This window comes from Bidens hawaiensis, unplaced genomic scaffold (assembly GCF_021521415.1).
Source record: "Bidens hawaiensis isolate Kalapana, Puna unplaced genomic scaffold, B.hawaiensis_p1.1 tig00004282_1, whole genome shotgun sequence".
Lineage (NCBI taxonomy): Eukaryota > Viridiplantae > Streptophyta > Magnoliopsida > Asterales > Asteraceae > Bidens > Bidens hawaiensis.
In genome coordinates this window covers 124,417-139,501 of record NW_027491257.1, presented here as the reverse complement: position 1 = coordinate 139,501, position 15,085 = coordinate 124,417, and the positions used below count along the sequence as shown (strand labels likewise).

The window sequence follows — 15,085 nt, the reverse complement described above, 5'->3', positions numbered from 1 at the left end:
CATATACATACAACAACAATGGCGATAATATTATTATTATTATACGTATAATTAGGGTTTCAAATCTACACACAAATCCTTCATTTTCATTCAATTAATACTCTAATTTCATCATCGATCGATTAATCAAGCTTATCACGAGCTCAATTTTGTTATAATTTTGCTTTTGATTGATGCGATTCGTAGTTCCGTCAAAACCGGTAAGTTTGTTAGTGTATTCGATTACGATTTAGAGTTAATTATCGAAGTATGTGTGTGTGATCCGTGTGGTAATCAGAATTGAGGAATATTAGGTGAAACTGAATTGAATTTGAGTTAGGTTTAGTTATTATGATTTATGAGGATAAGGTGTCTTATTGATTGTTGTTTTGTTCATTTGAGCTGTTAGTGGTACTATTTGTTCATAGAATTAGGGTTATATTGGAATCAAGCCTTATAAGCCATGTCATAGGCTATTGTTTTTGACAGTTTGAGCTGTTATTGGTACTGTTTTATCATAGAATTAGGGGTTCTTAGAAGCAGGCCTCATAAGCCGTCTCGTAGACTATTATTTTGTCAATTTGAGCTGTTATTGGTACTGTTTTATCATAGAATTAGGGTTATATTATTGGTACTGTTTTATCATAGAATTAGGGTTATATAGAATCAGGCATCATAAGCCGTCTCGTAGACTATTGTTTTGACAATTTGAGCTGTTATTGTTGCTATTTGTTGGTGGAGTTAGGGTTATGTTAGAGTAAGGACTTGTAAGCCTTGTCATAGAGTGTTGTTTTGTTAATTTGAGGTGGTGCTGGTGTTGTTTGTTGATGGAATTAGGGTTATATCGGAATTAGGGTTATTATTATTTCTTCATAGAATTAACAATAACTGATTTGAGCTGTTAGTGTTATTATTTCTTCATAGAATTAGGGTTATATCGGAATCAGGCCTTGTAAGCCATATAATAGACTGTTGTTTTGCCAATTTGAGCTGTTATTGTTACTATTTCTTCATAGAATTAGGGTTGGATAGAATCAGGCATCATAAAATATCTCTCCTCCAAAAAGCATGTTTTTTTTACCAACGCACAAAGAAAATAGTTTGTTGCGAATGAACAAGATATTGAGGATTTGTCCGTACGTAAAATCATAATTATTGATGCGGACCTTTTCCACATAAAAGGGGAATCTTTTGTTACAATAAAAGCATAAGTGATGTGGATTATTCAAGAATTGAAGTTTATTTCCTTTATAAAAGATCTCTATGAACTTCTATGAAATGATTTCACGGGATGGGATTCAGCCAATTGTATTGATTGTGGAATATCATTGAGAAATCAATTTGTGCTGTTATTGTTACTATTTCTTCACAGAATTAGGGATGCATGTAGTATCAGGCCTCACAAGCCATCTCATAAACTGTTGTTTTGCAAATGTGAGTTGTTATTGCTGCTATTTCTTCATAGAATTAGGGTTATATAGAATCAGGCCTCACAAGCCGTCTTATAGACCATTGCTTTTGCCAATTTGAGTTGTTATTGTTGCTATTTTTTCATAGCATTAAAGTTACATAGAATCAGGCCTCCCGGGGCATTATATAAAATACTGTTTTGCCAATTTGGTCTGTTGTTACTATTTGTTGATGGAATTAGGGTTATATTAGAATCAGGCCTTACAAAGCCGTCTCATAGTCTATTTTCTTTTGCCAGTTTGAGCGTTTATTGTTACTGTTTCTTCATAGAATTAGGGTTACATAGAATCAATCCATCTCATAGGGCTGATTAAATCCGGTTAGCAAGTTTTCTTAAGCTGGTTTACTGGGAGGTAACAGACGCCCGTTACAACTTACAAGTCCATTGATTATTGATATTTTTTTACCTTGATGGCATACAACATACTTAACTTTGAAGGTTCTGCATTGATTATTGATGTATTTTTTACCTTGATGGCATACAACATACTTAACTTTGGAGGTTCTGTAAGCATGAGATTTGTTTATGGTCTTTACGTCTGCACCTTTTATGATTTCTGTTGTGTATCAAATTTGTTACTGAAATGCAGACTTACTTAGTAGCTCTAGAGCTATATAGAAACTTAAAACGCTAATCCACATGTTTCCGTTTATTCTTTGTTTTTCAATCAACACTTGTCAAATTTAAGATTTCCATTAATCATTTTGGTGCAGCTCATGGTTAGGTAATGAAGAATGTACCCGATAGGACTGATACAACTACAGTTAATTCTCCAGATAAAATTTGTGGTCCCAACTGTTCTGAAGCGGGCCCAAGCACCCGCAAATCACCAAAGTCATCATTGTGGTCAGGATTCTTAATATCTGCCTTTTCAGTTTTTGATACCCACAACGAGTCTAAGGTTATCCATAAGAAGAATCAAGAAACCAGTTCTGGAAACCACCATGGTTGGACTGCAACTGTGAAGAGAGTTATGAATTCTGGTTCAATGAGGAGAATTCAAGAACGTGTTTTGGGATACAAGACTAACGTTTCTAACTCAGTTAGTGATATATGGCTTCTAGGTGTTTGCTATAAAATTAGTTTGGAAGATCCGTCTCAAGAACCCGTTCACAGCAGTGGATATGCTGCATTTTCTGAAGATTTTTCTTCAAGAATTTTGATGACATACCGTAAAGGTTTCCTTTTTTTTACCATTGGTGATTTGTTTTCTGATATAGAACAATATTGTGTGATGATAATGGATGACAATTAGGTTTTGTGTCTCTCGGTGATTCCATGTATACAAGTGATGTGAATTGGGGTTGCATGCTTCGAAGTAGTCAGATGCTAGTTGCTCAGGTATTAATTATTCAAGATTTAATTACATGGATAGCTCCTGTAGTATGCACTGATTTTAGTTTTGGTCCCCAAGTTGGAAAAATTACACTTTTAGTTCAATGATGTGCACAAACGTAACACCATTGGTCCCTTAAATAGATGGGCGTTAACTTTGGCTGTAAAGTGGGTGTGAAATTACCAAAATACTCCTTCACGTTAAAGTTGTTAAATGTTTACAGGCGTTGCTTGTTCATAGGCTAGGCAGACCTTGGAGAAAACCTTTGCAACCGGTACGAATGTGATATTTTTGAGTATCTGGTATTTCATTATCATTTGATTACTCATTTATGCTTGTATTTTTGCTGCTAATTATGCAGCCATTTGATCGGGATTATATGGAAATACTCAACATGTTTGGTGATTCTGAGGATTCTATATTCTCCATTCACAATCTTCTCAAAGCTGGAGAGAGTTATGCACTTGCTCCGGGTTCATGGGTGGGCCCATACGCCATGTGTCGCACATGGGAGACACTTGCACGCTCCAAGATTGAGAAAAACGAGCCTGAAGATAAATTATTTCCCATGGCGGTTTATATTGTTTCGGGAGATGAAGATGGTGAACGTGGTGGTGCACCTGTTCTTTGTATTGAAGATGCTTCTAGAATTTGTTCTGAGTTTGCAAGAAACCAAACTGACTGGTCACCTCTCTTGTTGTTGGTTCCTTTGGTTCTTGGTCTTGACAAAGTAAACCCTAGGTAACATAATGTTTCTTATTGTTTAATGATTCCATGCACTAATCTGTTTTCATGTTGTTGAGTTGACTTTAATTTTCCATTTTCACTTTGACCAGATACCTACCTTTGCTGGCTGCCACATTCACCTTTCCTCAAAGCCTTGGTATATTGGGTGGCAGGCCCGGTGCTTCAACATATCTTGTTGGTGTGCAAGATGATAAAGTTTTTTATCTTGATCCCCATGAAGTTCAACAGGTAACGTTCATTTTTGCGTGTTGTGTGTGTGTTACATTTCTACATGTAAATAACATGAAAGATAATCTACTGTTACATGGGGTGTTGTAGTTTTAGAAAAGATAGTATTTTGATAAGCATATGAATCTGCTGTTTTTATTTGTTTTGTCGCATTAATGTTTTTGTATTATTTTCAGACAGTTAACATCAGCAAGGATAATCTAGAGGCTGATACTTCATCATATCACTGCAAGTATGTATTCGATTTCTTCTACGGACATGCCAAAATATTTTTCTTAGTTTAACCTTTTTCTCTGTTATTTTAAACTCTCATAATTTCATAATGGCAGCGTTATACGACAAATTCCTCTTGAATCCATCGACCCGTCTCTAGCCATAGGATTTTATTGCCGAGACAAAGGTACTACGTTTCACAAATCTGATAACTTTTGACCATGCTTACTTTTTCGGGCATCTGATAAGTTGAACTTTTGAGTTTTGACCGAGTTGATTTTTTCTCGTTTGTGTTTAGATGATTTTAATGACTTTTGTTCACGGGCATCTGAGCTAGCCGCAGAATCAAATGGTGCTCCGTTATTCACAATAACTCAAGCCCGACATTCACCAAAATCAAGCAACACCAGCAAGAGCCATGAGGCTGATTCCTTTGATGCAGCCGATGGTGACGATGCTGAAGGCTCTGCACAAGATGACTGGCAGCTTCTTTGATTTAGTTGTGAGACGATCATCAGAAAATGTGCATAATGGAAGTTGGAAACTTGGTGTTTGTATGATTTAAAACTCGAAAAGGAGTTAGGATTTGGTTGTGTTTATGTTATGTTAGAAGATATGTTGCGGTTGAAGCGTTCACATTCTTTAAAATCTCAGATGGTTGTAAATTCTTGCAATATTTTATGTTTTCGTTATGACTTTGATTAACTTCTTTTTACATTTGATGCTAATGATTATAATGCTTGAAGGAAAAGTTTTGGCTTTTTAGGGTGCGTTTGGTACGCGGTATTAAATGGAATTGGAATACGAGTTTCATTCTTAAGGTTTCGCCACCACTGATTTCGCTATGCTGCTACTGCTACCAATCACTGCCATTGAAGCTAAGTCGCCACCACCGCCTCAATGACGGTGGTAACAAGGGTAGAGCAATGACGGTGACCGGTAGGTAGTGATGGTTGCGACGATTGACAAGTTTGTGAAAAATTAAAACTTCATGTTGTTTTGTCACTTAAATTTATCATATTCCTTTAATATATTGCAACTTTATGGTGAGTCTATGCACCCATCATACAAGTCGTATAAGTCACATATGCCGTATAAGTGTTACGCATAACCGTATGAGTGTTATATTGACATGTCATATTGGGATATGGGCCGTATGAAGTGTTATGCCGCCACATCATACATGCCATAAGGTGGTATAGGCCGTATATCGACACATTACATAGTGATACGAGTCGTATAATGTTATACAAACTATATAACATTACAAAACCAACTTATGTGACAAAGCAGGAATCTGCAAAAGTCATATATACTTATATCGCTCAACTTGTATTATATGACCGGTGTATTAGCTTAGAAAAAGTATCCTTAAATCAAAGACACCCCTAAAAGGCTAAAAGACATGGTGGAACTTAGTCACCAAATCCAATTCTATTTGCTATATCTATGGCAAACTATTTAATAAGCTTTAAAATGTTTATAAACTTATAATAAAGGTGTTATATAACAAATAATAATAATGTCATTTCTTTGGGCCATGTTTGTTTGTCATTTGTCCAAAAAACAGGAATACATGACCATTAAGTGGAATCCAACTAAGCAAATTGCCACGTCAGCATATGCAAGTACTTGCACTTGTGGTTGAAGATCATAGGACCACCATAGTTAGATACACTCACACACATAGGATACAACTTAATCTCAACCATCCAATCTCTGCCATATGTACATGGATCTCTTTACATAACATCATACAATACAACATACCACCTTATTATATTGTGTTTTGACAAGTTACACCCTTGAACAAATACAATTTGTAGAAGTTTTCTAAAACATGCATTTAATGGTTAGGTATTTCATTCATGTATTGAAGAAAAACCGAAATTTGAACTGAAACCAGACCGATAATGTATTCAAGTTTCGAATATTTGAAGTGAACTAAAATCAAATAATGATTTTGAATTTGGGTTTCGAGTCAGGTCGGGAATTGAATCCGAACTGAATTCAAATTTATGATTTTCGAATCATTCGAGTTGTAATTTTTATTTATTTGTATTAAAATGCATTATTTTATTTGTTATTTGCATTTACTCTGCTTTAATTATTCAATTATGTTAATTTAGTTTTCTCATAATTCGAGTTTTGAATGAATTTGAATTTGATTTTTTGAATTCAAATCAGTTTTTTTTTTAATTTAAAATTCAAATAATCTGTAATATGTATCGTCGTCACCCATGTATTGTGTGCATGGTCGGATCAATACACATAATGAGTCTACTTGAATCCATTTTACATTGCAAACTTACCAAAATACAAAATAGTTTCTTAGATTATTTTAAATTAAGTTATTAAGTATCTAGTAATGAAGATTTAGAAATTATAAAACGATAAGTTGAATTAAGATATGATTGATTACTACTGTTTTTCAAATTAAGTTTTCCAAGTTAAGAAATAAAATACAAAGGGGTGAAACAAAAGAATCAAGAAAAAATTAAAGTCTAGAATTCACATAATTATAACAAGCGAGACGATCATAACACACAATAGAACCCGCACTTATTTATTACATATAGATTTCATTTGGAAAACCAGACAACCAAGTGCACCCACCTAGGGTCGTCCAAACCACTCGCGGCTCGAACTCGCTCGTCACTCGTTCGGAAAATGTTCGCTCGTTTTTTTCGCTCGATTGTAAACGAGCCGCTCTGCTCGGTTCGGTTTGTAAACGAGCCAAGCAACGAGCAAAGGTCTGGTCGGTTCGGCTCGAATATTTTTAATTTATTTTATATATAATTATATATGAACAAATATATAAATATGCAGACAAACACATAAAATATAAGTATACATTTTTATATCCTTTAAAATTGTCCATATTCCGTCAATATTACAGTATATTAGTTCGATTCAAGTTTTCATAATACTAAAAGTTTGTTTACATGTTCATTATATCTCACTTTAAACTTCTTTCACCTAAAAAATTAAAACCTATTATATGTTTGTCTAAAAACTACTAATTTGTTTACAAATTATATTATTTATAGCCTTTAAACTTGCTTCTTATTGAAATTTTTAGAGTGAAAAAGAAATAAATAATGCTCGAAATCGTTCGATGTTCGATTGAAATGCTCGATCTGGTTTTGGCTCGTTTCGGTTTTCGCTCGGTTCAAATTTCAGCCGTTCGGTTCAGTTCCGTTGTAAAGGAGCAAGCAACAAGAAACCTTCGCTCGGTTCGGCTCGGCTCGTGAACAACCCTACACCCACCCATAAAACACCCGGTTCATGTCACCAACCCATTGGTTCCCAGAAGTATATATTAATTTACAAAGGGCTTCTCTTGTAATTCTTCAATCTAAATGCCTATGACCCCACTGTTTATCATCCTCAAAAAAACCACTTAATGTTTCTGTCTTCTTGAGCTCAAGTTTCAAACCTTCAATGGCTGTCTAAAGCTCTATACATCAACATCATAATTAACTCCAAAATCCACTTACTTTATATCTCTAGGTTATCACATGTATTCTTGTTGATGAGCTTTGTTGTAGCATAATATAGCTTGAAGGTTTCATATTGATCAAGAGTAAAAAATGGTGACCAATATCTTCATCCTTGTTCTACTTCTTCCATTGGTTGTTTCTGCTGACCAAGGTCAACTCTTTATCACTTTTAACCTTTTTAACTTTTTTTTACACTAGAGTCAAAAAGGTTTTTACCTTTACCTTTATTATTATTCTCTTAGCATAAATGCATAATGTAATTATTTGATAAGAAAGTTTTGTGTATGACGGTTTGTAGCTTTTTCCGTTTTGTGGGGTGGGGATGTATAAACTGTCGGCTAAACCGTTTAAACCCTAGAAAGTCGGTCTGTTTGAAATATATATGGTCTGGTTTACGATTTAATAGTTTACGGTATGTAACTTGAAATTGGTCATGTAAACTAAACGAACTGTTTAAATATAAAGTTGTACATATATTTATATATTATATCATAAACAATGCTTTTATATTTTTAAAATTTTTTTAAGAATGGAATACAAAATATGTTTATGAAAACGAAAATATTTATTTAAAACCGCTAAACCGTGAGAGCCAAACTTTATGGCTAACAAAACCAACATGACCTGTTCAATTTGTCTTTACGTAAAAACCGTAATTAACAATTTAGCTTACATCTCACATTATCATGTATGTTTATCTAAAATCATAATTAGTAGTTCGACTCAAATGTTATCAGACTCTTCGCTCTCGCTGGCACCGGAATCCATTCCCAACCAACAAGTTCTCGCCATCGCCCAATCCAACACCACCGCCCACTCGTCCACCATCATTCTCGACTCGTTCCCACCATCACAAGCCTTTTTTAACCGCACGTGGGACCCGGTTATCATTCGTCAACCGGGTCCCATCTCATGTTAAATGTCTACCCGTACTACGATTACACGCGCTCCAACGGTGCAATCCCACTCGATTACGCCTTGTTCCGCGCACTATCACCCGAACAAGAAGCCGTCGATTTAAACACGCTTATACATTATACAAACGTCTTCGATGCGGTAGTCGATGCGGCTTATTTTGCAATGCTGTATCTAAACTACACAAACATTCCGATTATTGTAACTGAATCGGGCTGGCCGTCAAAAGGCGGCCCCAACGAGCCCGATGCCACCACGGACAACGCCAACGCGTACAATAGTAACTTAATCAAACACGTTTTAAACAACACCGGGACTCCAAAACACCCCGGTGTAGCCATCAGTACTTTCATATACGAGCTTTATAACGAGGATTTGAAACCGGGCTTCACATCCGAGAAAAACTGGGGGCTTTTTAACCCGGACGGGAGCCCGGTTTACGTGCTTCATTTGACGGGCTCCGGGCCCGTGTTGTCAAATGACACAACAGGCCAAACTTATTGTGTTGCAAAAAGTGGTGCTGATGTGAAAATGTTGCAGGCCGCGTTGGATTGGGCTTGTGGGCCCGGGAAGGTTAATTGTTCATTGATGTCGCAGGGCGGGCCGTGTTATGAGCCCGATACGGTCATGGCCCACGCCACTTACGCGTTCAACGCGTATTATCAACGGATGGGGATGGCGGACGGGACTTGCGATTTTAACGGGGTGGCTACCGTCACGACTACCGACCCGAGTAAGTCATGTACTTGTACATTTTGCTTGTTAGATTGTACATTTCGTGTACAAAAATTATTGTTTTACTAAAAACATGTTGAAAATTTATACAGGTTATGGTGATTGTAGGGTTTCAGGAAGGTAATAATAACATACTTATTATTGTTATTATTAATATTATTTTTGTTATTATAAGTTTATAACGTTACATGTTATATTTTGTTTTTATGTAGTGGGGGGACTAATGTCACATTCACTAATGGTACATCAATGGTTCCATCAACAAACTCGACTACTTCTGGCGCGTTATCGCTATGTAACCCGGTTTCGTTTTTTGACCTAGCTAGAGCGTTAATTTTGTTTGCAGTTTTCTTGTAAAAGTACCCGAATTTGTTTCGATGTTCGTTTTTTAATTAGTGTAGCATTCTTTTGTGTCGTCAGGTGTTAAATCTAGTTGACTTGATTATAACTTTAACTTGTTACTAGGGATGAGCTAATTTCAGATAACCCGAACAAACTTGAAGCCCGGCCCAATAAAACCCGAAACCGGCTCGTATGTTTGTTAGTGGGGTCCCATCAGTTCCGGATTTCAATAGAAATCACTATTGGGTTTGCTTTTCTTGGTTGGATTGAGTGATTAATTTTTTTTGGTTGGACTAAGTGGATTAAAAATCCTTTCCTTAGCATGTAAGCGTTTTTGTTTTGGCCTGGGTTAGCTTTTGGCTAACCGGGATTGTAATCTTTATAAAGTTGCCTTTAAAAAAAAAGAAATCAGTATCGGTCTTATCCCTAACAGAGTGCAACTGAACCCAATTGTGACCGAAACCCGACATGCCTATTATGTGTGTCCGGTTATGTTTTCCATGTGATGTTTAGTCTCGGGCCAGGTCCCCAATTCGGTTTGGATTAACACCTTTGCTCACCCCTACTTGTTAGGGTGCAAACGAGTCGGGCTGAGCTTGACTGGGCTCAAGCTCAACTCATTTTGACTTACAAGAGCTTGAGATCCAAATGTTACGAGCTCTTTTTCCAAAGCTCGAGCACGGCTGCACGGCTCGTGGGTCGTTTTCTCAAGCTCGAGTCTAGGTTGGGTCGGCTCGTTTCATTGTATATTAACTTATATACATTATTAATTATTCTTATATGTTTTGAAAAAACCTTAAACGTGTCTAAGTTCGGTCCATGCTAGTGTGCGGTGTCTTTAACGAGCCGAAGCTTGGCTGTGCAGTTTAAAATTAATACATGGAATTCCAAAAGAGTTATATTTAAAAAAAAACACACAAAAAGCTCTTTGGCTCAATTAGCTTAAATAATCTTCCCATACAAGGCTAAAGTTCAGGCTCATTTACTAAATGAGCTTTATTTAGGGCTTGGGCACAACAATAATGCTCGGCCGGCCCATTTTAAGCATTTATCGATCCGATCTCAAGTAGCTAGCGAGCAAGTCAACTCATTTACACCTCTACACTTACAGCATTAACACAAAACGCGAGCTACTCTAAATAAACACGAAAAACTACATGATATCATACAATAGGTTTCACAAAAACTTGCTAATGTTGAACTACTAGGGTGTTTTCCTACAACTAAGGTTTTACTAAGACCAGTTAATGTTCGATGTTTATCGGGTCAACGGTTGTCTTGAAGAGAAGAACATGAACTTTATCGATCGAAAAACATAAAAAACATCCGGAAGAATGTGTGACATATGATCCAAAGCTAGTTCCCACAATGCAGTGCCAAGCTGGTCCATATAAACAATCAAATTTCTGTAAACAACAAACATATAATCATATTATTAGGAAAGGACATGTTAAGGTTAAAAGTGATTTATTATCTTTTTGTGTGTTTTTATTTATTTATTTATTTATTTTTTAATCTATTGAATCAAGTTTAGATGACAAATAAGTTAGTCCAAGTCTGGCACACCATACCTGATACAAACAAATTTGACCATTTTTTTTTGGATTTTTTTGTTTAATTATTTTCAGATTCTTGGACGTGAAGGTTCATCAAAAGTCTAAAAAATTTAATCCCTACGTACAAGTGGATTATATTATTTTTAATAATGTTATTATTTTCATTTAAGTAAACATGATTAGTTAATAGGTTTCTTATCCAACAAATAAGTAACAAAAAATATGTAAACTTTTAACTTATGATAATAATACATTTTTGTTCTTGTCTCACTCAATTAGTAGAGTTGCTGATCTATATGGTTTTTCGCGTTATGACGGTTTACATGTTTAGAGTTATGCATTTATATATATATATATATATATATATATATATATATATATAGGCTAAGTATAAAATGAAAACCCACTTGAGTTATGAAACTCTAAAAACCTATTTTCAACAACATGCTTTTAATTAATGTTTAAATCTTGTGGTCCATAATTAAAGTGAATAATTAATGTAATATAAATATAACTTTTTCTCTCTCCTGAAAACATATATAAAAATTAGTAAAAAAATGTTTAAAAATAGCAAAACATTTTTTTTTGATGTTTCGATGTTTTGTATTAAATGTTACAACATATATTATATGTAACAAAAAAAAAACGATGTTACATAGGGTTTTCGCGGGTTTTCACAACTCAAGTGGGTTTTCATTTTAACCTTACCCTATATATATATATATATATATATATATATATATATATATATATATATATATATATATATATATATATATATATAATCGAAAGAATTTTGGTTATGAACCAATTTCCAAAAAGACTTTTCATACAATAATAGTTCTCGAGCTACACCATGAAAATGATTTTTATAATTTTAAAGGGGCTTCTAGACTTTGCCATAATGAAAACACATAAAAATAGCGCGTTAACCCGTTCAATTTTATGAATGTTTTGCTTCACTTGAGCATAATTTTATATGTCATGTTTCACACACTACATTTTAATCACCATTAAAGGAAAAGTCAATGCTGACACAAATGTTTCAAATTTGATAAAAATTTGAAGCAATGATAGGCCTGGAGGTAGCATGTTGAAAGTGTTCGCTTTCTTTTCTTAAATTTTAATAGTTGTGGGAAAAATATTCAATTAGCCACATCCCGAATCTTTTCATTATTTCCAAAAATGTCATTGAAAATAAATTCGAAACCTAAATCACATTTTAAATTCTAACTTTCATTTTTTTGACATTTTCAAGTCAAAACTTTGAATCCGTAACAAATTTGATGATAAATCTACTTGCATTCTCAAACTTTTAAAAATACTCATATTATCTTTTCTGACCCGTAACAAAATTTGAGCAAAATGTAATTAACTTGTACCACACAATCTATTTACCAAATTTTGACCCGTAACAATCAAATTTAAGTCCACAAAAAACCTGAAACAATCATTGATTAAAAAACCGAAAAACTATGATAAACTTTATTATATATGAAAGTGAATGGTATATATTATTACATTTTAACATATATATAGTTTAGTAAATTAACTGAAAAAATAAATAGATAGTTTTAAAGCATATATATATATATATATATGAAAATATAATTTATAAGAATATTTATTTTTATAAAAACTTATAGTATATATAACAAAATAGAGTTTAAATAAAAATAAATAATTTAGTCATGTTATAAATATAATATGGAGTGTAAAAGGAAAGTGAATAATTATTTATCTATGACATAATTATTAGTTTGGGGGGGGGGGGGGAATTATGAGGCTTAACCACAAACTGACACGTGTTCACAGTTATTTTATTTTATTAGAATAGGTAGATGCATATTTGATTTATTTATTCATCATATCAGTATTTATTATGTAATTATATAGTATTAGTATATAATATTCTTTTCTTTTTGGTATTATTTATTTATTAATATATTATATATTTATTAATTTAACATAACTAGTATTTATCATGTAATTATATAGTATATCATATTCTACGAATATTATTACATTTATATAACTAAAATGTTTCTTTTATATTAAAATGTTATAAAGTTTGAGCTCGAATTCATTAGTTAGCTTTTGTTTAAGTTCAAGTTAATTCCAACTTTTAATTATCAACAAGTAAATCTCGTGTAACCGCTGAACAATTTACCTCCCGTTTTTAAGCAGTGTTGTAGAATCCTTTAGGCGCTAGTAGGAATGTGTGATAGATAGCAGCGATTGATTGGAATTATATGTAATTTTTTGAATATACATAAATACAGCTAATCTTATATATAAAACTTTCAGTTGTGACCGATTTTCACCAAACAACGATTACTCAGCAACTAGTCGACGGGGTACCGACTAGCCGACTACCAACTAGTGATTAATTGATGATTAATCAATGTCTGGTCCTGATTTTTACAACCATACTTATAAGTTATCCGTTACGGGTTGATGGTAAGAAAGTAACTCTAAAACACATACCTTCTTGAGGGCAAGAGCAAGACATTTGCTATCAATCTTCTTCACATTTCCCTTTCCCGGAGGAACCGAACGAAGATAATTCGTCAAACACTTTAGCGCATTGTCCTGCATACCGACCACCATATCCGAAGCTCTCACTCTAATATTAATATTATTATTATTATTATTATTATCATTATTATTTTTGTTAACTTGCTTTTGTTCTTGATCAGCTTCTTTCTTTTTCTGAATTAAGCTGCTCAAGAACTTGCTTCTTCTCTCTAGTTCTGCTTCTGCACCTTCCATCAATTCATACCAAATGTGTGTGTTTGATGAGAATGTATGTATATGTATGTATTATTAATTATTAATAATAATAATATTATGGACTTTGCTTTTTAAAAAGGGGTGGGAATTGCTTGAGTGATGGGGGACCGGCTTTAATTTTAAATTGTAATTGATGCCGGAAATGGAGCTATTATAGATTTACAGTCAATAGACTACTTTTCATGTTTGATTTTAACTCCTTAAATAATAAATATGCATCATGTTAATGCTTTCTATTGAATTAATAATTTTCTTCTTTTGTATTTGTAAACAAAGAAAAATATTATGCCCACATAATACACTAGCTTTTGAACCCCGTGTATTACACATGATTTGCCAAGTGGTCGAAATTTAGGTATTTAATCAGACGTATTTTAGGAATTTTCTTTTGAATTTATAGATTAATTTTAATATTATCACATACATTTCAAATGTTATATATTTAAATTTTACATTTTCCTAAGAATGAAATAATGTTTTAAGATGACATAAAATCAAATAATGGTGATTACCAAAACGTATTAAAGATGTATATATGATAAATATGAATGTAAGTTAACTAGAGTTACAAATTTTAAGATTATAAATATTGTATTTATTCAATGAAATTTGAAGTAAACACATAAATAAATATCTATTTTAAACATAGGTCACTAATTATTATACGATAATAGTTCACAAATCATTATTTAACTAATTTAATAATTCAATGTTTGATTTTAAACTTATTATAGATATTCAATAGTTTATATGTTTTTTTTTAAAATATGGTCAAACTTTCTATATCTAATAGTAAAATTAGATGTAATGGGTTAGTAAAAATTAGTGTGATTTAAATTACATTAAATACTCTTTTTTTTCATGTGAGGTATAACTAATGGGTTATACCAATTCAACCCATTACCCATGGATAGCATAGATTAAGGAGAGTAGAGATTTGAAATTAGAAGGAAAATTAAATTTAGGATTGAATATGGTTTGACACATCATCCTTATTATTTTTTGTTTATTAGTATAAGTAGATGTGGAATTTCTGACATGATATGAAGACAAAAATATGTGAATTTGAGTTTAGTCTAAACATGTTCCGGCAGCTTCAAGAATTGTAGTTAAAATATAATTATTTTGGGTTAATTTGTAGTTTTAGAATAAAATATATAGAATAAAGATATTAAATTAAGATTTAAAGTTATAGGAATTCGAAAAGAAAATTCTCTTCTCACTAAACCTAAAGAGTAAAGACTAAAGAATGGGTTAGGCTAAAAAA

The 15,085-nt window shown here is 33.1% G+C and overlaps 2 protein-coding genes and 1 pseudogene across 2 annotated transcripts; 2 read left to right on the top strand and 1 right to left on the bottom strand.

Moving 5' to 3' along the window:
- On the top strand, nt 1-4,627 carry LOC143626094 (cysteine protease ATG4-like). Its single transcript, XM_077096261.1, has 9 exons — nt 1-200; nt 2,164-2,628; nt 2,706-2,791; nt 3,010-3,060; nt 3,148-3,527; nt 3,623-3,761; nt 3,938-3,993; nt 4,091-4,161; nt 4,273-4,627. The coding sequence occupies exons 2-9, from the start codon at nt 2,178-2,180 to the stop codon at nt 4,467-4,469; spliced, it is 1,431 nt and encodes a 476-aa protein (XP_076952376.1). The 5' UTR covers nt 1-200; nt 2,164-2,177; the 3' UTR covers nt 4,470-4,627.
- Nucleotides 4,628-7,567: 2,940 nt separating this feature from the next.
- On the top strand, nt 7,568-9,543 carry LOC143626036 (glucan endo-1,3-beta-glucosidase 3-like; annotated as a pseudogene).
- A 1,104-nt stretch (nt 9,544-10,647) lies between these two features.
- Nucleotides 10,648-13,799, bottom strand: LOC143625976 (uncharacterized). The gene is made up of 2 exons (XM_077096186.1): nt 13,513-13,799; nt 10,648-10,875 (listed from the first exon to the last, which is right to left on the bottom strand). Exons 1-2 carry the CDS (start codon nt 13,795-13,797, stop codon nt 10,714-10,716), a joined length of 447 nt encoding a protein of 148 aa, XP_076952301.1. The 5' UTR covers nt 13,798-13,799; the 3' UTR covers nt 10,648-10,713.
- Nucleotides 13,800-15,085: the final 1,286 nt, after the last annotated feature.

Coding starts and splice junctions, on each gene's coding strand:
- LOC143626094 (XM_077096261.1), top strand. CDS start 2,178: ATGAAGAATGTACCCGATAGGACTGATACAACTACAGTTAATTCTCCA. Junction 2,629..2,705: donor TTTGATGACATACCGTAAAG/GTTTCCTTTTTT, acceptor GATGACAATTAG/GTTTTGTGTCTCTCGGTGAT. Junction 4,162..4,272: donor ATTTTATTGCCGAGACAAAG/GTACTACGTTTC, acceptor GTTTGTGTTTAG/ATGATTTTAATGACTTTTGT.
- LOC143625976 (XM_077096186.1), bottom strand. CDS start 13,797: ATGGAAGGTGCAGAAGCAGAACTAGAGAGAAGAAGCAAGTTCTTGAGC. Junction 10,876..13,512: donor TTGCTCTTGCCCTCAAGAAG/GTATGTGTTTTA, acceptor TGTTGTTTACAG/AAATTTGATTGTTTATATGG.